The sequence below is a fragment of the Spea bombifrons genome, chromosome 13, assembly GCF_027358695.1.
Source record: "Spea bombifrons isolate aSpeBom1 chromosome 13, aSpeBom1.2.pri, whole genome shotgun sequence".
Classification (NCBI taxonomy): domain Eukaryota; kingdom Metazoa; phylum Chordata; class Amphibia; order Anura; family Pelobatidae; genus Spea; species Spea bombifrons.
Window position 1 is genome coordinate 27,246,451 of NC_071099.1, and position 24,602 is coordinate 27,271,052.

The 24,602-nt window shown below is 42.3% G+C and overlaps 2 protein-coding genes across 3 annotated transcripts; both read left to right on the forward strand.

The window, feature by feature from the left end:
• The first annotated feature begins 3,620 nt into the window (after positions 1-3,620).
• MYL9 (myosin light chain 9) lies at positions 3,621-10,365 on the forward strand. 2 transcript variants are annotated; one of them, XM_053454177.1, is made up of 4 exons: positions 3,621-3,775; positions 8,778-8,981; positions 9,305-9,466; positions 9,691-10,365. In XM_053454177.1, the coding sequence occupies exons 2-4, from the start codon at positions 8,798-8,800 to the stop codon at positions 9,861-9,863; spliced, it is 519 nt and encodes a 172-aa protein (XP_053310152.1). In that variant the 5' UTR covers positions 3,621-3,775; positions 8,778-8,797; the 3' UTR covers positions 9,864-10,365. The 2 variants fall into 2 exon arrangements, with proteins under 2 accessions (XP_053310152.1, XP_053310153.1); XM_053454178.1 differs by lacking the exon at positions 3,621-3,775 and adding an exon at positions 4,911-4,999.
• Positions 10,366-14,544: 4,179 nt separating this feature from the next.
• Positions 14,545-17,533, forward strand: LOC128470983 (homeobox protein TGIF2-like). The gene is made up of 3 exons (XM_053452827.1): positions 14,545-14,572; positions 16,490-16,677; positions 17,006-17,533. Exons 1-3 carry the CDS (start codon positions 14,545-14,547, stop codon positions 17,531-17,533), a joined length of 744 nt encoding a protein of 247 aa, XP_053308802.1.
• Positions 17,534-24,602: the final 7,069 nt, after the last annotated feature.

Genomic DNA, 24,602 nt, shown 5'->3' on the forward strand with positions numbered 1-24,602 from the left:
CTGCATCTGACTAACAAATTGTGGAATAAGCTATCAGGTGTCTGGAGCCTGGGTCGTGTCCCAGCCCGTGAGATCCACGTCCCAGCTGGTAACATCCTTTATTTAGATCTAAGAAACATTGCGGCTCCGTTGAAACGCAACCAGGAGGAATCACCCCGTTCACCTTTAACGCAGCCTGAAACGCTGGAGGATCAACAAGTGTCTTCTGTTTACATTTCTTTGTTTCTCCAACATTCCGCTAAGAAAATGTATTCTGGTTTGACATTCTGTAAACATCAGCGTGCCTGTCCCTGTATCTCTAGACAGTCTCTAACACAAGACTAACTGACCACTAGGAGAAGGCTTTCATCTGCCATGAGCTACCCCCTTCTTTCCTATCTCCTCTTCCTTGTACATATTAAAATATGGAGTTTTCACAACCTAAAGTGGGTAAAAGGAACAGTTGTGTCCTTATGATGGAAGTGTAGGCTTCATTAGATGCAGGTATGTTTGTGGCTTGAGTGGCTTATCTTGTGGAGAGAGAGAGAGTAGAACTTTGCAGCAGCCAGGCCCGGCCATCGGTCACACTGGGCAAATGGTCGGTAGGCTGTTGGCTAACAGCGTTCCAGACTCTCCCGATCTGCTGCTCTATAGATTGGGCAGACTGGGTGCTGCTGTTTGCAACGGCTGGCTGAATATCCACGGCCGCATGCTGCGTGGTCATAAAAACAGCTATCGTATGTTTTAATGTGCATATAACAGCAGGAGTACCCCTTTAAATCAGTGAGTTTTCTTTAAAGTATCCTCACCAATTAAACTATACATTACATAGGCCCTACTTGCTGGAAAAATGTTCCAGTGTTACCTATTATAATAAATGACTTGAGAGAGTTAAAAACCCCAACTCTCCTTCAAGCTCTTCTGTAAGCTCTCCCGTTTAGTGAATACATACAGTAACATTGCACTACTGTCATCTAGTGGTAGAACTAGTGATTAAAAAAAGCTACGATCATGTGCTTATATGCTGCAAAGGGATACATTCTGCAAAAATGAATGAATGAATGAATAAATGAATGAACGAATGATTGAATAAAAACAAAACACTGATTGCTCAACTTTAGTTCTACCTATGACTTTTTGAGCTTGATTATTTTTACATCAGAACCCAAAAGACTTAAGACACCGAAGGGTCCCATGATGATGCTTATCATCGATCTAATGAATGGTGCCCTCGGGAATACAGAATGACAATGAGACGTCTAAAGAAGTTGATGTTAATGCATCATTGGGTTTATGCTGAGGTTTGAGCTCTGGGCATTGGTACATGATGGTCATCAGGGCCATACTAGGGATAACTAAGCAGCCCTTGGCACTTTAAGACTAGCGACCCCCAAAAGTCATACACGCCGCCACCAGCTGGAAATGTTTATACTCAGGCAACGTGTGGCTGGGTGTATTTAGTCTGTGGCCACATTCTGCAGGCCCAATCTGCCTCTAGTATTTACTCAGTATGGGTAACAATTGGGCTCTACTAGCCATCGGTCCGCCGGGCATCTGACCAGAGTGCCACATGGCCAGTCTGGGCCTGAAGGCTACTCAGGTGTGCTGGTGAATGGCTGAAACACACTGGTTTGTAAATAAGTCTGTTAAAAGTTAAAGGTCATCCTTGAAAGGGCCAGGGTGGCCCTTTCAAAATGCATAGTGAAGTCAGCGAGTTAAATGGTAAGCTTTCCTGCCAAATCCTGGTTTACTGAACTCCCGACATCAAAGTGAAGTCAACATGTTTTTGTGCAAATCATAAAATAATAGCAATTAACAAATCAAATTGTAACTGGAGTCTAATGTCAGCACAAAGGAGTTGCAAATTATTGCAAATATCATTCAAAATGACATTAAAATGCAAATCGTATGCAGCAAAACAGATGCCATAATATTTAACTTCCAAATGACATCCAGTTTAAAAATAACGCACGACAAACAATTCAGACAAACAATAACACGCAACATATGATCAAATAGCACCCCTTTCTATTGTGTATATATATAAACCAGCCACAGCATTATGACCACCTGCCTAATATTGTGTAGGTCCCCCTTTTGCCGCCAAAGCAGCCCTGACCCGTTGAGGCACGGACTCCGCTAGACCTCTGAAGATGCTGTGCTGTGGTATCCGGCAACAAGACGTTATCAGCAGATCCTTTTGGTCCTGTAAGAGTCTCAAAGGATTATAGGCATTTGTGTTCTGCACAGAGACTACAACACCTATAATGTCAAGTAGAGATCATGTGATATACCAGCAGCCAATCAGTGTTGGAGACCTGTTCAGCCTAGGGTGACCACATTTTATTTCTGCAATTCAGGGACACACTATAAAGAGTAATAATAATAATATCATATACATACTGATTCACATGGGCACACAGTCACGTACCCATAAAATGCCTTTTATATTATTAAGAAGCCTTGGGAACCATGTTGATTTCAGATTTAATAATATATTTATATAGTATACAGCACATACAGTCATTACCAGAAAAATTAACCCCTCTATTGTCAGACATGAGCAGTTTCCAAGAATTAACCCCTCTATTACATTACACACACAGACACATAGACAGACAAACACAGTCACAGAATTCTCATTCTGACATTGAGGCTGCCCAGGACCCGTTGTCACCCTAGTTCTGCCTTATTTTTAGGAGGAACTTGGTGCTTCTGAATTTATGAACGCCACTACAAGGGCATGAAGTCTGCCATGAAGAAGATAAAGTGTAGCGAATGTATATCTTTCTGTCTCTTGTTTGTAGTCACCTATAGATTTATATGTTTCTATTTCTGGTAATTGCATTGACTTTTGAGTTACATTACAGTATATGGGTACCTTTCGCAACATCGCCACCTGCTGTACAGCGGTCTGAACACTAGAGGGAGCTGTAATCTGGTAATCGTTGAGACCTTTAACACCCAAGGATCTGGCTGTGAATGTTAGCATTGAGCTAAGATCTCTGCCCAAATAAATGGACATTTAGTTTGTGTACTAATCTTATCTGTGCTGTTTCATTGACCTCTACTCCAAAATTCCTAACATTCCTATTATCTAATTATTGTCCATCCTGTCTGGTTGGGACTGTCCTCTTAAAACCACTTTCATGGCGATGACGCTGCATATGATACAACCTCATCACTGCATTAACCTGTCCTGATAATCTGCAGTCAGGGGGTCCCTGTACATTAGATACAAACCCAGCGCTGCCTGAGCCGGTCCTGATAATCTGCAGTCAGGGGATCCCTGTACATTAGATATGAACCCCGCGCTGTCTGAGCCGGTCCTGATAATCTGCAGTCAGGGGGTCTCTGTACATTAAATACAAACCCAGCGCTGTCTGAGCCAGTCCTGATTCATTAGTCACGATCTCTTTGTCCTATTAAGAACTTTAGAAGCTGGAATACACCCATGGGTGCAGATATTCTTTGCATTCATGAGATACTGGAATACACCCATGGGTGCAGATATTCTTTGCATACATGAGATACCCCCCTCGGTTAATCATTAAGCGTTAGACAAACAATGCTGGCGAATCGCATGGTCCAGGGTGGAAATAACTAAAGTGAATGCACCCTAAAAGCTCGCCGCCACACCCCAAGTCCCCACAACACTGCAGGCTTACCTTGAAGCGATCCCTGATACTCTGCCCTGTCAGCACCTTCCTGGGTCCCACCCTTTACCTTTTGCTGGTGATCTCACCTGGGTCACTCCCACTCCACTCAATACCGGAAGGGATTCTCGGAGACGCAGGTAAGGGGCTGGGGGCATAGAACAAAAACATTCACGTATTTCAGGCAGGTTGAGTTTGGGAATGTTGGCCACCTAACGGGCGTTCCCTCTAAGGTGACCGATCCAGCAGGGGAAACGCTTATAGAAAGAGTCTGCCTTTCCTGTATACATCAGTCAGTAATTCCCATTATATCCCGGCACACACCCATTAATGTATGTTCCTCTATACATCCCCCAGAATGCACTTAGATCTACTATAATTGCTTCTATTTACTAAGGTGCATGGGGTGTTGTTGATCCATGGGTGCTTTTATTTACTACTGTTTATGTTTACAGCTATATTCTATATAGGTGCTTACTGCGCATAGATTGTGTTATGGAGACCTCGTTGTGTACTGGTCTGAGATCGCAAAGTTATTGATACATAAAGGGGTTTAAAAAACTACAGGAGGGGGGTTTATTTTCAAAAGAGGTCATTATCGAAAACTAGATGGCCAGGAAGCTCTAAGTAGTGGTAGATAAGTGGAGCAGCATCCCAGCACAAGTGGTAGACGCTAATACAATGGGGGGGAATGAGAAATGCAAGGGATAGGCATGAAGATATCCTGAATTATATACGAGACCGAGGACTGATTACGGTTTGAATCTTTACAGCGGACTAGACGGGCAGAAGGGGTCCGATCTGCCGTCAGATTCCTGATCGCTCTGTACCGCCTTATAGAGTAGTGTCCTCCATGGGTGCGTCTGATTACTTCTACACACACGTCCCCCTGCGCCCTCATACAGCTGTGCTCACCCCTCTCCCCATCTTACACACACACATGCTAACACTACACACACACACACTAACACTACACACACACACTAACACTACACACACACTAACACTTCACACAACCAGCAACCCCTTATAAGGCTTGTGGTCCCTGGTCCCTGGGGTGTACAGCCTTGTATAGAGGGATCCCTGTACACTGTCAGGCAGAGGGGCCGACCGCTATATAAGGCAGAATGTGGTGTGTTTGGGTTTTGATCTGTGTCTCCCACCGTTTCCTCGTCCTCCTCAAATTCCTTTTCCTTCTATGGCCAAATCCCAAGCGGGAGGGAAGGCTGGAGGCTGGGGGGGAGCCGTCCCCTATTGGCTGCTCTCCTCCTCTGATTTTAGGACCCTGGGAAGGTTCACGCAGACTCTCCCTGTGTCTTGAGAGGCAAAGGAGATCTCCGAAGTCCACCTTTACTCCTGAGCAGGTAAGAGGGTCGGCGGCTTCACCCACTTCTTCCGCTCCACACGCCAGCCGCTCTCCCCTATCTATCCTGAGCCTCGCACGCTGGGCGATCTTTAAACTTTCTGCATGTTCTTTTTTTTCATAAATACCTTGAATGCTTTTAAATTTTCTTAACCGTCTCACTGCCGAGGGGTTAAACAGCACAATTTAGTTAGCGTACCCCCCATACTTTACCAGATGCTATCTTATTAGCTCTTGAGGAGTTGGCGATACCTTTTAGTGGTCCGCATATTAAAATTGCATAACCTTTCAAGACCTCAAAGGTCCCCCTGAAGAAGGAACCCCTGAGGTCTCACTAAACGGTATCGGACTTCCAATGGTCCTCCCATTCTGTAAGACACGGTAATTCTAACTTCAATTCTAATCATAAATGAACATGTATTTGATGCGCCTTGGAATTAGAACACAGCCTCGGACCTGCGCCATTGGAATATTATTATTATTATTATTATTATCTTGTATTTACGCAGCGTTTAATATAAATACAGACTTTACAATTATAATATTTATCTCCAGGAATTAGACCCACAACCCACATATCTCTAAACTACACTGGAATGTTAAGGACTTTGCCTTAAATGATACAAAGTTGCACTGAAGACAGCATATTATTATTATTATTATTATTATTATTATTATTATTATTATTAAGAATATTGTTTTATTCTGTATTATTATTATTATTAATATTATTATTATTGTTATTTTAAATTAAGTATTGTGACGCCTACAATTATCTATTCAGTCGTCGATCAGCTTCAATTATTGTAGCATTCTTGTGATCGGGCAGGTGTTGGCTAGGGATCATGAGAGTTGTAGTTCAAGGGTTGGGGGTCTAATGGTTTACCATGGATCCTTGAAAAGACTGAATGGAGGAAGCCCTGCTAGCGTGACACCAACCATGTTATATCACAGGGAATCATCACGTTTACGCCTACATGACCATTGGAACATGTGTGTAAAACGCGTTGGTCTGTGTAAATTATATCTCTTGGGGTCGTTAGAGACTTGCCTGGGGAAACGCAAACGTATAAAAGTGATTTTTTTGTAAAAGTCACAGAATTTTCACACTGTACCGTTCGCGCATGAGGATGCCGTGCTGTCAGTGCTTCAATTGGTGTGTGTCCAGACAGTATACGGTATGCTGTTAGCAGGGTTGAAATAGAGTAGAACGTGCATTTTTTATCTTAAGTTGTTTATGGCTGTTTGTTGGAGAATGGCCTTTAGCTGGGAAGGTCTGGTTTAGGAGATTAGTATTGTCTCTCTCGCATGCCTCCCAACTGTCCTGCTTTGCATAGAACAGTCCTGATTTTGCCACCTTATCCTGCTGTCTTGGCGAGCTCTGCTTCTGTCTTCAGGGAAGGGCCGCTTCTCCAGCAGAGTTGGCACCACAGGAGTTACAGTCACAGGGCTGTATGTTGCACGGACGTGTTACAAAGGCATAGCAAACTTTGTCCCGTGTCCATAAAACATTTTATTGTATAGTTAACCCAATACGTTACCCGCTGTCCCGATTTTCAGTGTCAGGTGCATAATGTGCGTGCGCAGTAGCGTCTACCTCTTAGGCTCCGGCGATTACTCAACATATAGGACTTAACTTCAGAATCACCCTTTAAAAAATATATCCCCTTTACATTAACCATGCATTATGCAGGGCCAATGCAGTCCATCTTACAGGGCCCTTCATAATGTATAGTTAATGCTGTGGTTCACTGTTTAGTGAATAAACCCCTGCAGTATACGTTGAAGCGATCTGGCCCCCATCTCTTTGGAAATGTCATATTGTTCCCTAAATAGCATCGCCGAGCAGCTGTTCCCTGTGACTAATATGGAAATATTCAGAACTTTGAGCCTCGCGAGAAGCAAAACAGATCTGAATCTGGTCATTCCTATTACTGACAGGCAGCCAGATCTACTCTACTGCCACGCTTGTGAGATGACCAACACGTGTAACGTGCTGCCCCCTGCAGTATGCCGGAGGTAAAACCTTGTGGCGGGGAATCCACTATACATCCCACTTACTGCAGGGGGCAGCACTTTACATGGACTGGTCAGCTATATGAGAATCAAATGAATGCCCTGGAATAATGGCCAGTGTGGTCACCCAACTTATATTGTGCACAGATACACATTCTCACGCCTCTTTCATACTTCTCTTGCACGCCCATTGCATTTCTCTTGCACGCTCATTCTTCCACTCTTCTCTGTTGCATTCATTCACCCACTTTCCAGCCGATAGAAATCCTGTGGCTGCACCAAGCTGTGCAGACAAAATAATTAAAAATCTCTCATTCATACACATTAAATCTCTTCTTTTTTATTGGTGAAACACCATTTTCTGTGTATTATATGATGAGCTGCAGTTTAGTGAGAGAACCAAGACTTCATTTACAAAATATTTCCATAGGGGGAACAGCCTTCCAGTAGAAGGGGTAGAGGTTAATAAAGCAGTTTAAACATGAAGTGGATAGACATACGGCTCAATCAAGGATGAGACCGAGGAGTCTTTACAGCAGGAAGAATGGGCAGACTAGATGGGGCCGAATGAGTCTGATCCGCCGTCACATTCTGTGTTCAACTATCCACTCCAGAATCTCACGTTCCTGCTCGCTTATTATCATCTTTTATTTATATAGCACCAACAATTCCTGCAGCACTTCTTACAGTCCCTACATTCAAAGGGTCCGACAAAACTAGAACTGACAGGCTAAGACAAACAGATCCATTACGGGGAAAAACAGCCCGAGACTTCGTCCGTCTGCCTCCAGCAACTTCAGATTCCTAAACAACGTTATTTAACATGTTTGAGAAATCCTAAATATCTGGCGATCTGCAGCCTCCGAAAGCAGAGACGGACGCCGTTTATTATTTCAAATATTTACATCCACCTCCTGCGTGATATAGCATTTAAAGGGAAAGTCCCGCTTCTCTAGCAATTTAGAGAATTGCTTTAACGTAGATAACGGGAACTTCCTGTAAAACCTGATATTGATACTCTTTTATTGACAAACATTCACGCTCTGTGCCTTTCGCACCCACTTGCATCCCGTTAGACACGCTAACACCTAGGTGAGAAATGAATTTACGCGCAGTTGCGCCCATTTAGGTTATATGTAGCGTCATTGCAGATTCCTGGGAATTTTATCCTCTTTCGATCAGAATTGCGACATTTATACTGAAATTAACCCATTTTATTGGCTTCTGGATTGTAATTTCTGATTATGCTGATCAACGACCATAAGGTGGTAATTACTAATTAGAAACAGATCCCCAACGCTGAAGCATGACTTGGCCAAAGTACTAATTGCGAGCAATCAACAGGAACATTGCCTTGGTTTCCATGGTGATTGCTTCCCTTTATCACCTTGCCACACAATTGATCTGGATACATGTAGCCCTTTCTTTAGTCTTCTGAGGAGCTACGTGCATGTGTAGGAGAACTCAGCTGAGATAACACTGAATCTCTTGGCTGGCTTGTTAATGATCTATTTTGAAGAGTTTCATACAAGTGGACATCAGATGTCCGAAAAAGGCCAAGACTTAGTATTTTACTCGGACAGTGATGGGTTCGTGGTGAATCCACCATTATAAAAGTATAGGATGGTTCAAGCATTATCTTATGGAACCTTAGCTGGTCTAATACTTTAATACTTACTATTTTCAATCAAGTTGTTGGGCTTGTAGAATCATTGTGTAATAAGCTGGTTTCTCCTCTTTCCAAACCGTCTGCTCTTCTACAGATCCCCCAACAACCGCCACCATGTCCAGCAAGAAGACCAAGGCAAAGACCACCAAGAAACGTCCTCAGAGGGCGACATCCAATGTGTTCGCCATGTTTGACCAGTCTCAGATTCAGGAGTTTAAAGAGGCCTTCAACATGATTGACCAAAACAGGGACGGATTCATCGACAAGGAGGATCTGCATGATATGCTGGCTTCTATGGGTAAGAACAGAGCTACATTGAGTAGAAAACACATTAATAAGGGTCAATCCACGCAAGGTTCTCTTGGAAGAAGGGCTTAGCTCAGCCAACATAAGGCATAGTGCAGTTATGTTCTTGGTAGATCACCACCAAGAACCCTCATCAATCATACTCTACACTATACAGGGCCAACCAACTCGTCTCGCAGGAAAGTTTATTGTGTAGGTCCAGTTCTAAGGAAGGATTTTCAAACACTAAACCTTTAGAATGCATAAGGATATCTTCTACAAAACAAGGCACATCATGTCTGACAAATGAGACAAGTTTTATTCTGGGTCCTCCAGGTAAGAACCCTTCTGACGAGTACTTGGAAGGGATGATGAGCGAGGCTCCCGGCCCTATTAACTTCACCATGTTCTTAACCATGTTTGGAGAGAAACTGAACGGAACAGACCCTGAGGATGTGATCAGGAACGCATTTGCCTGCTTCGACGAAGAGTGCACAGGTATGAAACATTTCAGAATGTGGAACGCAAGTGGGTAATAGAATCTAGGGAAATACAGACCTCAGAATCTTGGGTTTTAGACAAACTTAGGTTCCACTGGGAATTTGTTTGCATTCACTACTTTAAACGGTTTCATTCTGGACTCCATTCCTGTCTTGCTTTCCACCGTCTTCCTCTCCTTGCCCACTCTTCCATCAAACCTGCCTGTTTTCTCGCAAATGAAGGTTTCATCAATGAAGACCACTTGAGGGAGCTTCTCACTACGATGGGAGACCGATTCACAGACGAAGAGGTGGACGAGATGTACAGAGAGGCCCCCATCGACAAGAAGGGCAACTTCAATTACGTGGAATTCACCCGCATCCTGAAACACGGAGCCAAGGATAAGGACGACTAGAATGTTTATGGGGAATGTGAAGGATGGTGGAGTCTTACGGCGGCAAAACGTGGAAGTAATTGTGATGGGAACAGAAGCACGTTCCTTCCGTGTTTTGCATCTGAAGGCTAAAGGCTTGATAGCAAAAGAAATCCCACCAAAACAGTAGGGGCCATATTTAAAACACTCAAAATGATGAGGTTATGGTATGTTAGAGGGAAGCGTCCAATCACAATCCAACACAAGGGTCTTCTGATACACTTTTAACAAGCGCCATCAGAGCTAAGAAGATGCGTGAAGAGGTCCATACTGGCTAATCACACATATATATACCCCACACACAAGGTCTCAATAACTTTACTTGGGGTGGGGGGCTGTAGTGTTGGTGCCTACAGCTAGGTATAGAAGTCCAGCCTCGACGATTTGCCTCTTTGTTAAAGTAATAATTCCTCTGACCTCAGCTCCTTAGATGTGAAAAGTCTTAATAATATATAAACATGAATAAATAAATTTACTATGGAAATGTGTGTGAAAGTAAATAAGGTGTAAAACTATTTTTTTTTGAGTCTCTGACATATGTTTTCCACATTTAATATTTCTTCTGTCCCCAAGATTGCATAATTTACACTTTTTCCACCCAGTGAATTGTATTTCCAACTGGAGTGGCAAATCAGGTGAGTATCGGGCGCAGATGGCCAGTGGCCCTACTGCCCCAAACAACCTCGACGGACATTAATGCTGGGGAGGAGATCATATACATTGAAGTGCATGTAAGGAATTGCGTGTACCTTTAAATTTCTCGGTAGAGGGATGGAACAGTCTCCCAGCAGAAGTGGTAGAGACCAAAGACTGATTAAGGTTCGAGACTTTACCGAAGAAAAAACGGGAAGACTAAATGGGACAAATGGGTCTGATCTGCCACCAGACTCCATATTTCTATGGAAGTAGGTATCGCTCTATGCATTGGTCCTCATAGATCCAATATTCCTACTTTAATGCGCTTCTATCCCTAATGCAGTTCTAAAACTGACCACTAGGGGGAGTTAAAAGCAACAAAGGATGGGCCAATTGTTCCGATGAGCAGAACATTCCTTTGGTCGCTATTGTGATGTCACCACATTTAACTTTGCACCAGAATCATTTTTTATAGCCTTTATTATTGTTTATTGGTTTATATAGCGCCATCATATTCCGCAGAGCTGTATATATTTATCTCCATAGCATATGCACAAAAAAAAACATTGTTTGGACCAAATAATGATAAAAAGTGTCTAAAAAGTGATTCTAATGCAAGGTTTTAAAAGTGGTCTTATCACCATAGAAACAAAAGGAAACAGGCAGCTGCGAGATTTTATAGATTGCTATGGTGATAACACAAACTTTGCACTTTTTTTGTATACCTTGGTGGGATGAGGGGTAAACCTGAATGTCAGGAAGGAGGAACGGTTTCGCCCTGTTAATGGAATGGGTTAATAATCAGCATGTTAATTTAATCAGCGAACCTCTTCAAGGGGGGTGAGGAATGCAAAGAGGTAGCGATTGTCTTTCCAAATCTCTGCCATCTCCATTCAAAAGGGTGGTGGCTACAGACAAAATGTGTGAATGTCCATCCTTAGTCATCCAGGTACTAAACGGTGGGGGAGGGGAAGCTGTTTGGATCTAAACTGCTCCAAATGCTAATATTAAGCTATACATTGCATGAGGACCTATCTTCAGTATGGCCCCCCTCTGAGCCAGGTTCCAGTTTAGGACAACCTGGCAAACACTATAGATGAAGGACAACCTAACTATTGATTTCTGTGTTCTCCGTGTGAATGAGACGTTAGTGCATATGGGACATCGGCGACCAAGCAAGGGGCCTAAGCTTAAAGAACAATGAGTGACTAGAGTGGAAAATCACCCCAACCTATCAGCACATAATTAACCTAAACACATATATGTACATAAACACGCAGAGACTGGTGATTACAAAGTGGCCCCATCGTCGCAGTTGCCTGCCAGCCGGTGTGCCAGATGGCCAGTATGGGCATGCATTGATAGATAAAACAGACATTTGTAAGCACATTAAGGATTATCAATAAAGGGCAAAGATCGAAATGTGGAGTAGTCACCATGGAAACCAATATTTTCTGGTTGATTGCTCCAATTTTTGCACCACTTGTCTTATTATGACCCCGTGATATTTGCCATGTTCTCTACTCTCAAATATCTCCTTCTTCCTGTGTAACAGTCTCCAAATCTCCTGCCCCCAGCCCCCTCTTCCTTTCCTGCCTATTTCCCCATCTACCTCGCTTCCATCCAGTCCATCCCTATTCTGCCCCCCCCCTCACCCCAGTGGTTTATCTGTCCTCCTTCATCCTAACCAGAAACTGTTCCCATTTGATCTTGAATTAAACGATTTTGGGGCTATGGCTTTATATTTGTTCCGTGATAAGCTTGGGTTTGCTACTGCGTTTAGAGGTCATCATCAGAACCGACATCGCACCTAATGCTGAGGCCAAACGTTTATTTCAAGAGATACTACAGATTCCAAAACCCAGTAGAGATCCTTCATGAACCCAGCAGCTGCACGTTCTGCCGATTATTATATTATTGTTTTATATAGCTCCATCGTATTCTGTAGAGCTGTACAATGTACCATTAGATAAGGTTGATACCTTTTATTGGAACACCATAAAAAAGTTATGTTACAGAAGCTTTTAGGACTTTAGGGGTCTCTCTTTATTCCCACTGAAGAAGGGACTTCTCGGGTCCTGCAAGCTTATATGGCTTGGCATCAGTGGTTTGTTGCAGTAAATATTAAAAGTAGGTAGCAAAGGCTCATCCATTTATACACAGGCTGATTGCTGGAAAATAAGCTCCTGCGTCCTTCTGGTTGCTGAATGAACCCATTCAGAGAGATGAACCGGGTTAGAGGATCCAGAATGGTTGGCTAGTTTCAGGTTTGAACTCAGTGGCATCCTATCCATGCCAACAAAACTAAAGCCTATTTAACGTGTTTGGGGCAGATGCCAGAAGAAAAGAGGAAGACAGGAACACCATACCAACATGCAACCAGGGCTGACCTTCGGCAGGGTCACCCCAGTCGGAGAAACTGGCTTTTACAGACAACCTGGTAACTTAGGGTACATCGGTGTCTTTTCCTGGAACCCATGTAGAAATTCACATGGGCTCCTCACCATCCTTCAGGCCTTGGTGTGTCTGGGACATCAGTGAAGAAGTGTGGTGCCTACAAGTACTCAGATGAGAGATGACCTTAAACTGGCTGAAGTAGCACCCTTGTGTCATAAAATAGGCAGAACAGAGGCCGAGGACAGCAGGTCCTGGGAGAGAACGTCACGTTGGTTGCCCCTTTGGGTAATAAGGCTCTGTGGTGCAACCCTGCTCAATGGGCTGGTTATAAGGGCAATATTGGATCTCTCCAATCGGCCTACTTACACCATGTCCTGAGCCATAAGATATCATACCCCAGCTCGCCAACCCAACAGAAAAACTCCCCCAGAAGTTTTTTCATGAGTCCAAAAAGAAAAGTTTGTGAAAAGTGGCAAAGAGAAGTCAAAAGGAGCAGAGATGAATGGCCATTGTGGGGGGGGGGTGGTCACAAAATGTAGCCAGTGGCTACAGGAAGTTCTGTGCCTGGATGGCAGATAGGATGTTATCATCCCCAGTGTCAGATTTCACATGCACTCTGCACCAAGGGCCAGCATATAATGGGAGTGGGGGCCGGGCGAGAATGTGTTTGTCAAAGGAATTTTTGAGTCTTGATCCTCTAACTGGTGTAAACAGGTCAGCCAAGGGGGTGGAGGGGCAAATGATTACCCCTAAGGGGGGGAGGAAAATGCCTTAACTCCTGTAATTCCAGAGTGTAGCAATTACAAGAAGCCCTTTTTCCCCTAAAATAATGGTAATTAAAAAAAAAAAAAAACATCTGTAGTATGATGTAGGCACAATTTTGGCCACAGATAACAGAATTTCAGTTATATGAAAAACATATGTTTTATTGTATATCACGCATTCTAAAAGTAACTATAGTTTATGTTTTGGGGTTTCGGTCATCACAAAAATCAGCAATGGTCAAGGTTTGCCTTCATTGCAAATCGCCATGAACTACATTTGTGCTGCATCTTCCCAAAAAATGTTCTGCGTATCCTGAATAAATAATTATCTTTTTTAAATGAAGAAAAATATAGGAATATATTATGCATGTATGTTAAATGTATTTTATTATGGGAAACATGGTCCTTAATAATCATTTATAGAAATATATATATATATTTTATTACAGTTCAATGCATGTATCAGGCATGTCATTGGCTGGTCTCATCCTGTATGTACAAAGGGATGTTCCCGACCCAGATAAGTTTGTTCCTCCCCAGCACCATACAGCACAGGGGGCTCTTCCCATTCACACCACTCAAACCCATTTAATTAACCTTAATGACATGCAGAATGTCCCACTTTTAAGTCAATCAAGTGACAGAAACCTGAGCTCCCATCACACTCAGCCAATCAGGACCTTTTTTTTCAAATCTTGCCCCTCCCATGTCACATTGGATAGGAGGGGGCTTTTATCTGTCAGACTTTGGCAGCTATTTCAAGTAATTTGGTGTTATTTTGGGGTTTTCAGTTAAAACATCCCAGACACAAATCTTCTCACCTGCAGACAGGTAATCGGGATACAGCTACCCCCTGCAAAGGTCAAATGGACCCCAAGGCTGGCCAAGTTGAAGGTATGTTATACCAATGACCATGTGGTGTGGGATGGAAGTATAAGAGATAACACATAATGAGGGGAGAGTAATTTACCGTTGGTGGTCTCAATAGTTTCTGCACCCCTCATTACTCCTAGCCAACCATAAGTAAGCATTTGTAGAGCACAGGTATGTATTGGTGGTATAAATAGAGAATCTCTCTATATTGGTAGTCTAGACACAATTACTCTGGGAAGGGCAGGGACTATATTGAGTATATAAAAGCCACATGAGTTTTCTGTAACGAATTCTCAAGAAACTAAAGCAGTTATTTGGGAAAACTGCCTGATTGACTGACTGTCCCTTTAATTTTTTTTTTGGGGGGGATGCGGTCCCTTTAAACACTCTCAAAGTTTAGTTTCTGAAGTGACAGCTGGGGAGTGGGGAGAGAAGAGGGGTTCAGGGAGCTCCAGTTTGTCACTGAAGGTAAATGTGTGTCTTAGAGGGGGTGGGGGTGGAGAATTTGGGGGTACACTTACCCACCCCTCTTCTCACCCCAAGAGCTGACTATCTTCATACATGGATGCTGTCAGTAAGTAGACCATGGCTTTGTATGTTGATAGAGAAATCATGGAGAGGGGGGAGTGCGTTTGGGAAGTGTGATCCGCACGTAGCCACTGCCATCCCATGTGCTCCGCTTGTGTCTTTGTTTCAGAAATATACATTTACCCGAAATCCCTTCATTCTCACTTTTCCATTCTTTCCTCCCCCACAATCACACAATTGTCTAAAGCTGCAATTTTCTGCTACAATTCAGAATTTTGTTTTTAAAAAAAATTTAACTTAAATGTGCACATTTTAACCCTTGAATGTAACTGCATTTTAATTTGTACAAAAAATGTAAAAAAAAAATATATATTTTTTTAAAAACTTAAACGTATATAAAATATAAGTTGAATGTAATGGATAGGGGTTATTTTTCTTGCATTTAACATGTTCTGGGAGATTGATCATGTAGCCAAATGGGCAAGGAGTGAAGATCTTGCACGTACACAGCCTTCCTCCTCCCATCAGTGTTTCTTTAAGATGGGGAGGGGGGACCATTTGCTGTTGAATTGTTGGAATGGAGATGTTTTAGAGGGAGAAGCCATTTATTTGCATTCCAAAAGTTAAAGGGCTGGGGGGGGGGTTTGTTCCCCTTCTTAGTGTCTAAATAGCATTATTCTGGATTAGTGATAGCTTTAGCTTTGTTGTCAGTAATTAGGCAGAGTGTTTATTATGCTGTTAGTAATATTTGTTATACTGTAACTAACTGATAGTTTTCTGAACATCATTGTTACATTGAAACAAATGTCACTGGGGGTGGGGGTTATACTAGAACTGGTCACTTTTTAATTGTATTTATTACTGATATCAGATTAGAAATACATTTTGTAAAGAATTGGTTTTTTTTAGCATTTGCAGTTTTTGCATAATATAATGCATATTAGCAATTTGAATAATAGAATAGCTCGGTCTTAATTACTACATTACTGTAAACACCACTGGGGTGTTTTTTCACCTTTTTTTTCTACCTTTTTAAAAGCTGTGTGTGTATAATATATATATATATATATATATATATATATATATATATATATATATATATATATATATATATATATATATATATATATATATATATATATATTGGTTTTGTAATTATTATTCTATACCTCTGGCAATAGTTGAAGCATCACTTCCAAGTTACCTTTGCCGTTAGCACATTGTGTTTTGAGGTCCACCCCTTTAAACAAATCCAATCCAATACAAAACAATAAAAATAACAGATATGAGTAGTTTAAATACCGTAGATCGGCCATGTTCTTTCATGAAACAATCCATTTAAGGTCATTTCATGGTCACTGATTGCATGGAAATGATAGGTTCTAACAATTTATACCCCCATCTTTGTAGAACATCTCTACTTGAAGTGCCATAAAAGTTTTCCAGACAAAAATGGCAAAAGGAAACGACGTGGAAACCTCCCTAAAAAGTCTGTGAACATCCTGCGGGACTGGCTGTCTAACCATCGTCTAAGCGCCTACCCAACCGATGAGGAGAAACGACATCTGGCCAAGGAGACCAATCTCACCATGCTACAGGTGAGAACGTTAAGCTCTTTGTGTATTATGCATGTCCGCCTTAAAAGGGACAACAAGGCCAATTCTTTGACGTGTCTGTTCCTTAACACTCCACCTCTTGGACCCACCACCTTCGAGTTTGTTCTACTCGAAAAGAGTGCCCCCTAGTGCCTGTGCACTTGCATGCATAATATAGTGTTTGACCACTAAAAGCAATGATGCTCAATTATCCCTCCTGTTTAAAGACGCATTAAACTTGATGTAAGTAAGCCTTCACTCATTTTACATGTTCTGGAGGATGGCAGTGCATGTCAAATAACCAGTTTCTATCTCTTTCTGTCTTTTGTAGATCTGTAACTGGTTCATTAATGCCCGTCGACGGATCTTACCTGAAATGCTCATGACTCAAGGGATAAACCCTAACTTGCTTGGCTTTGGCCGTAAAGGAACGAAGAAGAGAAGCCCACCACCATCTCCAGCGTCTAGAGTTCTGGTTACAGCTTCTCTGCCCACCACAATAGTTTCGGCCGTCCCTCTGGTGTATTCCATGTCTCAGCCTTTTCCCGCGTTAGCCACGCTCAGTTCTGATCTGCTGTTGCAGCGCGTCATACCGACCATCAAGGCGGAAGAGGGTGGTCAGTCGGTGCTGCTATCTCAACATGTCAGAAACTCTACAAGCGAGGTTCAAATCACGCCAGCCAAGCCTCTTTCCCACCAAATCCTCTTTAATCCAGAAGAAAAAGTAAGTAAGTTGCATATCTTGGCTCACGTGGCCTCCCAGTGTATGGAAGAGATGAAATCAGAGGAGGCTAAAAGGGAGGCTGCCAGCTCTGCGCTCAGCTCTCTTTACAACACAGAGTCCTCTCCTTCCAAATAACCCAACTTTTAGGTGTCTCCTATTCCTAACTTTCACCGAGTTACGTGGACAATTTGTGGACCTCCTTCTTTGGTTATGGATCATTTAGATCAGATGCTATGACGAAAGATGACCTAAATGTGGCCTCCACCCAGCGTTCTTGAAAACTGTGACCTGAAGACGGTAATATTAGGCTGGACGGAGCGTGAGGTTTTAAAGGAGGCACATACCGGTCAAAAATATCCAGTATTTGTTTACATGAAAAGACATTTACCTGCCCTTTGCCCGCATTGCTTGGCATGAGTAGAAGAAATAACCCAAATGGCATTTGTGACATGAAGCACCTTGGGACACTATTGGTGGGTTTGCCCAATTTTTGACTATTTCGGGGTGAAATAGAGTTCTCTGGAAGGACGCAGACCCGCCATTTGCACTTTATAGGCCTAGACGGCCAAACTTACACAGGAATACAGGGAGTACTGGGTACTATGGTTTCAGAGATGGTAAAACTGGCACAAAAGCCACCCTGATGTACTCGGTATCACTTTATACTGCTGCCTTGTTTATTACCCGTGGATGAATCGAGCTCCCTTATACACACTGTTTACATTGCTCTCTGAGCCCTTCAAATGTACTCATTATAAAATGACATCATAACACGGGCAGTCCGAGCGGCCGGATCGCTGCCCGATGTGACACGGATATTATGAATTAGAATTTAGAGCTTCTTGTTTGAGGACACGGTCCTACCATGCGGCCGATGGATGGGGCAATACCTTCCTAAATCACCATCCTTGCTGAATTCTACAGCCTGTGTTCGGATGACTCTCGGTGGGGTGTATTCGCTAAGAGGTGCGCTGTCAGGAGAGTTGTGGTTTCATGGCTACTACTAGCCGGTAGAACGTCTGAGCTGGCCTTGTATCATTCATATTTGACTATACATCATACAGGGCCAGCCAACTCTTTCTTGCAGCAGAAGCTCCCTGAGATTGTCTCATCATAATGAAGTCAAGGAGCACATGCACACCTCTCCTAGAAACCCCCCTTTAGTGAATAGATGAAATGTAAATATGAGATAATATGGAGTTCGGGAGCTTTGTGTACATGCAGGATCTTTGTTTAGTGGGGATTTAATGATTTTCGCTGAAGATGTTATTAAGCCATTTGAGGCCACTTGCCGAGAAGCTCAACACGTAAGACCCTGACAGTATAGAAACATATAGGGGTTATCTACGATGAAACGGCCTGTTTGTACAAAATTTCACGGGACATTATAGACGCCGTTCTGACAAAATGCGACAAACTCCAGAATAGATTATCTGGAACTTCTCTTCCTGGCTGGGAGACAATTCTCTTTTTTTAGTCCTAACACACATTTCCTAACAAAATGTGCAACAAAGATGAGGGTCCCCCTTCCTGTTAGCAGGAAACTTGCACATTAAGCTCGGACGGACAGTTTACATGAATATTTTCTAACAATTAATGATTTTTTTTTTGTAACCTTGTTGTATGTCTGTTTTTATACAAACTATTTTTTTCCATTTAATCTTAGAGCTTCGCTCAGAAAATGCATTTTTTTAAAAAGGGACATTTTGGTCTCAGAAATGTACCTTTTTTTTTATTGGTCTAAAGCAGAATATTTTTTAATATTTAGACAAAGTAATTTTATTTTTTCTATTTCCCTATGAACGGTACATACAAACTTTTTTTTTTAACTGTGTGGATTGCAATTACTTGGAAAGATTTGTAATAAAAATGTGAACATGGAATTGTGATCCATTTTTTTTTCTAATGGAAATGATAATAAGAATTAGTTAGAAAAAGTGTATATTTTGAAAACTTTAGGAAATCACTCTTCCTACACCCCAAATAACATCCCTGTTAACAGGTAGTGGTACTGGAGGCCTGCTTTAGAAGCTACCTGGGATAGACTATATAGCAGGAAACCATTAAAAATTTAGACAGCGGACCTTAAGTTCTTTCCAAAAAATACAATCTTCAGGATATCATTCTACACCCCAAATAACAACATTGCTCACAGGTCATAGTTGCAACTACAGCACCACTTCCCAGCAGCTGGTGGTCCAACAAGAAAGCATGAAGATCTCTGAACATCACCTAGGTCTTCAACTACTGCCAACCAACCTGCATGTTACTACGATTCAGAGGGCCATATATTAATGCTGATAAACATGTAGCTGTTACTAGACCAATGCTTCACAAGGAGGTAAAGGGTAGATTTTTTACTGTAGGGGTCCACAACTTCATCTAAGAGTAAGAAAGATTATAACAACAGCACTGTGGCCTCCTAGCGCATGATGGATACTCTGCAGCCCTGTATATAAAACCTTGCAGAGTAAAGAACTAGTTTGGTTACATCTGCAGTTATAACCAATGTGAATGATCTCTTTATGAATTAACCTGCAATGAAGGTTTAAAAACAACGAAATATAAAGTTGGTAATTAAGATCCTCACGTTAATATACTATATTACAATATACTACAAATACTACAACTACAAATGTGCTGTCCAACTAAACAAAAACATTAATTACACATTTAAGAAGCTTTGTTCGGTTTCTCACACAAGAACCGATCACTGTGCATGTGAAAACTACAGAGTCGTTACAGAATATATTTCAAATATGTCTTTCAAACAGTCTGGGATCTGATCCTTTAGTTTTAGGAGTACCAAAAAAATGTATCAAGACATCGGTGTCCTAATGTGATCAAGAACATTATTATCACTTATCTTCTGGAGGGTTTCTTTTTACCTAGATATCCAATGTATCTGCTGGTATAAATATCCCTTACTTTCAATCCTAAAACACCGACTACTGCATTACAGTCTTTTCCGTTATGAAAGCTTTGCTGTAGCTCAGTGGCAGTTTTTAAAACAAATGTATGTTACCTTTAACTGATTTGGAACACAATGAGAATAAACTGAACGAAAGGCGGTGAATATGTTTGTTATTGAATAGTTTTAATATGTAACAACCTAAAAACATTATGCAAAAACCAGCTACATTTATAGAAATTAACAATCCTGAAATAAATAAAACCGCAGAAGGGAGAAAACGCTACCCATGCTCTGTATCTGGGAAACCACCTGCAAGCACTCCTATTGTGACCTCATAGATCCCATAGTGAATTATGACATCATCCTGGCAGCAAGCAGGTTGGTTGCACAGCATTCTATCTTCAGTGCAGTTGGGCGCTCGACACTTTCAGGCTGCTATTTCTTTAGTGAACTTGAAGTGTGGTTACCAACTACGTCAACAGCTACCAGAGAAGAAAAACTCACCAGTCATTATGGCAGAGTGTTGTCTCTTCTCAGGACTAAGGTGGATTTTAAAGAAGTGCTGCCCCAGAAAACTACTCAAATATTTCAACAGGCTCAAAAAGACTTCCGATATCGTTCCAACACATAGCACAGGAGATGAAAACAGCGAGCTCTTGACAGACAGAACCTTTCTGCTGAAGCGAAAGAAAGAAGGTAGCAGTACAGAAAACAGAATGAGACTGAGGAAAAGGAGGAGATGTACTGCTAACCAGAGAGAGCAAAAACGCCTGTATATCAGGAAAAAGGAGACAACAAAGCGCAGAAGAACCAGCACAGGCAGCTATGAACATGAGCGGAAGAGGCATAGAAATAACGAGAGCCATGATCTGGGGCAGCAGGTGAAACCAACAGCAGATGCACACCTGGGGGAGTACAGGAGCAGGAGGATGAAGGTTCCCAGGAAAAGGCGCAGAAGTGAGGAGGACTGCAGCCTGACCGCAAAACGATTCAGGAACCTTCTCCCCATGTCGGTGTCCTGCTTAAGGTTTCATTTTCAACTGGGACAAGGGAGCTTTGGAAAGGTCATGTTGGCCTCAGTTCCTTCCAAGGATTCTTTAATAGCGGTAAAAATGATACGCAAGAGATCTATGAAGTCTCTGCACATCATGAGAGAGAGGAGGATTCTGGAGGTAGCCAGGAACAGCCCGTTTCTATGCCACGGGTATGCAGCTTTCCAGACAGAGACCTGTGTGTTCCTCGCCATGGAGTTTATGGCTGGAGGAACCTTGGAGTCTTATATGGATAGCGTTGGCTACATGACAGAGAACACAGCCGCATTCTACTCTGCAGAGCTGGTCTGTGGCATCCAATTCCTCCATTCCCAGGGCATCATTCATAGAGATCTGAAGCCGCAGAATATGCTACTTGACCGTGAGGGCCATGTCAAGATCAGTGATTTTGGTCTTGCTGTAGAAGGTGTTTTTGGAAGTACAGTGAGAGGACATTGTGGAACACGTCTCTACATGGCCCCAGAAATATATCTAAAGCAGCAGTATGGTGTTGCTGTCGACTGGTGGTCCTTCGGGGTTATTCTCTTCCGCATGCTTAACGGAACTTTTCCCTTCTTCACCGGCTACTGCAAGAAGGCAACTGTCCATTCTATTATCAATGGCAGGCCCAAATACACCAAGGCATTAAGCCAAGAAGCTGTGGATATACTGACTTGTCTGTTAAAGAAAGATCCTCAGCTTCGCCTCTGGATGACCGAATACATCAGGGAGCATCCGTTCTTTGACAGCATAAATTGGGAAGACATAGAGAGCCGGAGAATGCCGCCACCATACCAGAAGGCTGAAAGACCCAATCGCCGCTTCAAGAACATCCAGCCCATACCACCAGTTTTGGAGATCACAGAGGACATTGCCTCTCCATCTAGTAAACAGAGCCTGTCTGAAACCTCCTCTTTATTTAGTGATCAGAGCCCGGCCGGCGCGTCCTCTTCATCGAGTGACCAGAGCCTGTTCGGCTTCTCCTTTGTGACTCCAGACTGGATGTTTTGAAGATTTTGTCAGAGCGATTCTCAAGACTTTCCACATTTGTTGTCTCCAAGAAAGTCAAAAATAAAAATAACCCCCCCCCCTAATTTTGGTTATAGTTTCCTTCCTGTTGTACAGTTACATGGTGCATATGACCTCACAATGCAGGCTCAGCCTGACATCATATGTTATGACCTTTCTTATGTGCAGATTGAAATGTCCCAAATACAACTGAATTTTAAATATTCTTCTTGTATCCAGGAATTAATATTAAATCTTATGATATGTGATTTTTAAACGCTTCTTCTGGCAAAGGTAACCAGATTTTTTAAATTAAATTAAAATTTAATCCAGGGACATTTTTTCTTCAAACTATAAATGCAGTGTATTTGGTATGTGAAGTGATGGTATAATATATACTTTATTTCTCACATTTTGTCCTTGAAATTAAAACGCACTTCTTAGAATCTTTTGGGCAGGGCCGGATGCTGAGGAATTTGGTGGCTTTTTATAGAAATAAATAAAATAGACAGAATCTTAACTCCTCGGCATCTATGTATACCGGATAAAGATGACACCAGTGCTCGGCAGATAATATAGGATAGAATTTTATGTGATGGGATTGGGAGTAATCAGTACACACAAAAAAGTCATCATCACAGGTCATAGCTGCAACCAGAGCACCACTTCCCAGCAGCTGGTGGCGTCTCCAGCTTTCATATTTAGGGGGGGCACATGGGAGGCCAGGGACCAAAGTAGGGGGGCCAATTATAAAACGGGACATATAATATATATTTATATATATATATATATATATGCGTTAGACATGCATTTTTAACTACATCATATGTACTTATCTCTTTGGTGATTGAAATATGATTTTAAAATAACAGCTGAACTTGCAGTTATTTTTCATTCTTTAATATTAGCCCCTGCTGCCAATATATAGAAATATTACACCCTGCTTCCGATATATATTAATATTAGCCCCTGCTGCGGATATATATTATTATTAGCCCCCCGCTGCGGATATATACTTATATTATACCCTGCTGCCGATATATATTAATATTAGACCCTGCTGCCAATATATATATAAATATTAAACCCTGCTGCCAATATATATAAATATTAAACCCTGCTGCCAAAACATATATACATATTTGCCCCTGCCGCCAATAAAAATATAAATATTTGCCCCTGCTGCCAATATATATATATATATATGTATATATATAAATATTAGACCCTGTTGCCAATATATTTTATAGTGAAAAAATTGGACCCTACCCAAGCATTTCCTTGGGCCCCGCTCAATGCTCCCTTGCATGCAATCACTCCCTCCGCTACCACACCAAAAAAATATATTTGCCTCACTTACTGCAGATCAGGGGAAGACAGTGAGAGTCAGTCCTTCTGACTGCACCATGACATTGAGAGGTCCTCTCCCCTGTAATCATCCCTTTGTCCCCTCATTCACTAAACCATTCCGCTCTTTTACTTACACCCTGTAGTTCAGGTATAGATCAAATAAACAACACAGCAGAATAAGAAATACAAACCCTGTATTTGCAGGTATACATAAATAATGTATGGAAGCATAGCATAGCAGATACAGATCAACAGAATGACACACAAACCCAGCTATGCAGGTACAGATCAACTGGAAATCACATAACAACTAAGCATTAACAGTAAAGATAAAACCCCCTAAATTACAGCATAGCTCACAGGATGCAGCTCACCAGCCCTGGTGTCCACACTGCCCACATAGAACCCGACCAGCACCAAGATAACATTAACAAATTACAGTCGAGAGTGAGCCAACTTTGTCCCCAAACAGCCCAGCGTGAGCCAATTTTGTCCCCAAACAGCCCGCCCTGACACCAGTACAGGCTCTGCAACACCGACACCCAAACACACACACCAGGACAGGCTCTGCCACACAGACACCCAAACACACACACCAGGACAGGCTCTGCCACACAGATACCAGGACAGGCACTGCCACGCTGACAGCCAGACACACACACCAGGACAGGCTCTGCCACACCGACACCCAGACACACACACCAGTACAGGCTCTGCCACACCGACACCCAAACACACACACACACACACACCAGGACAGGCTCTGCCACACAGACAGCCATACACACACACCAGAACAGGCTCTGCCAAATCAACACCCACACACACACACACCAGGACAGGCTCTGCCACACCGACACCCAAACACACACACACACACACACACCAGGACAGGGTCTGC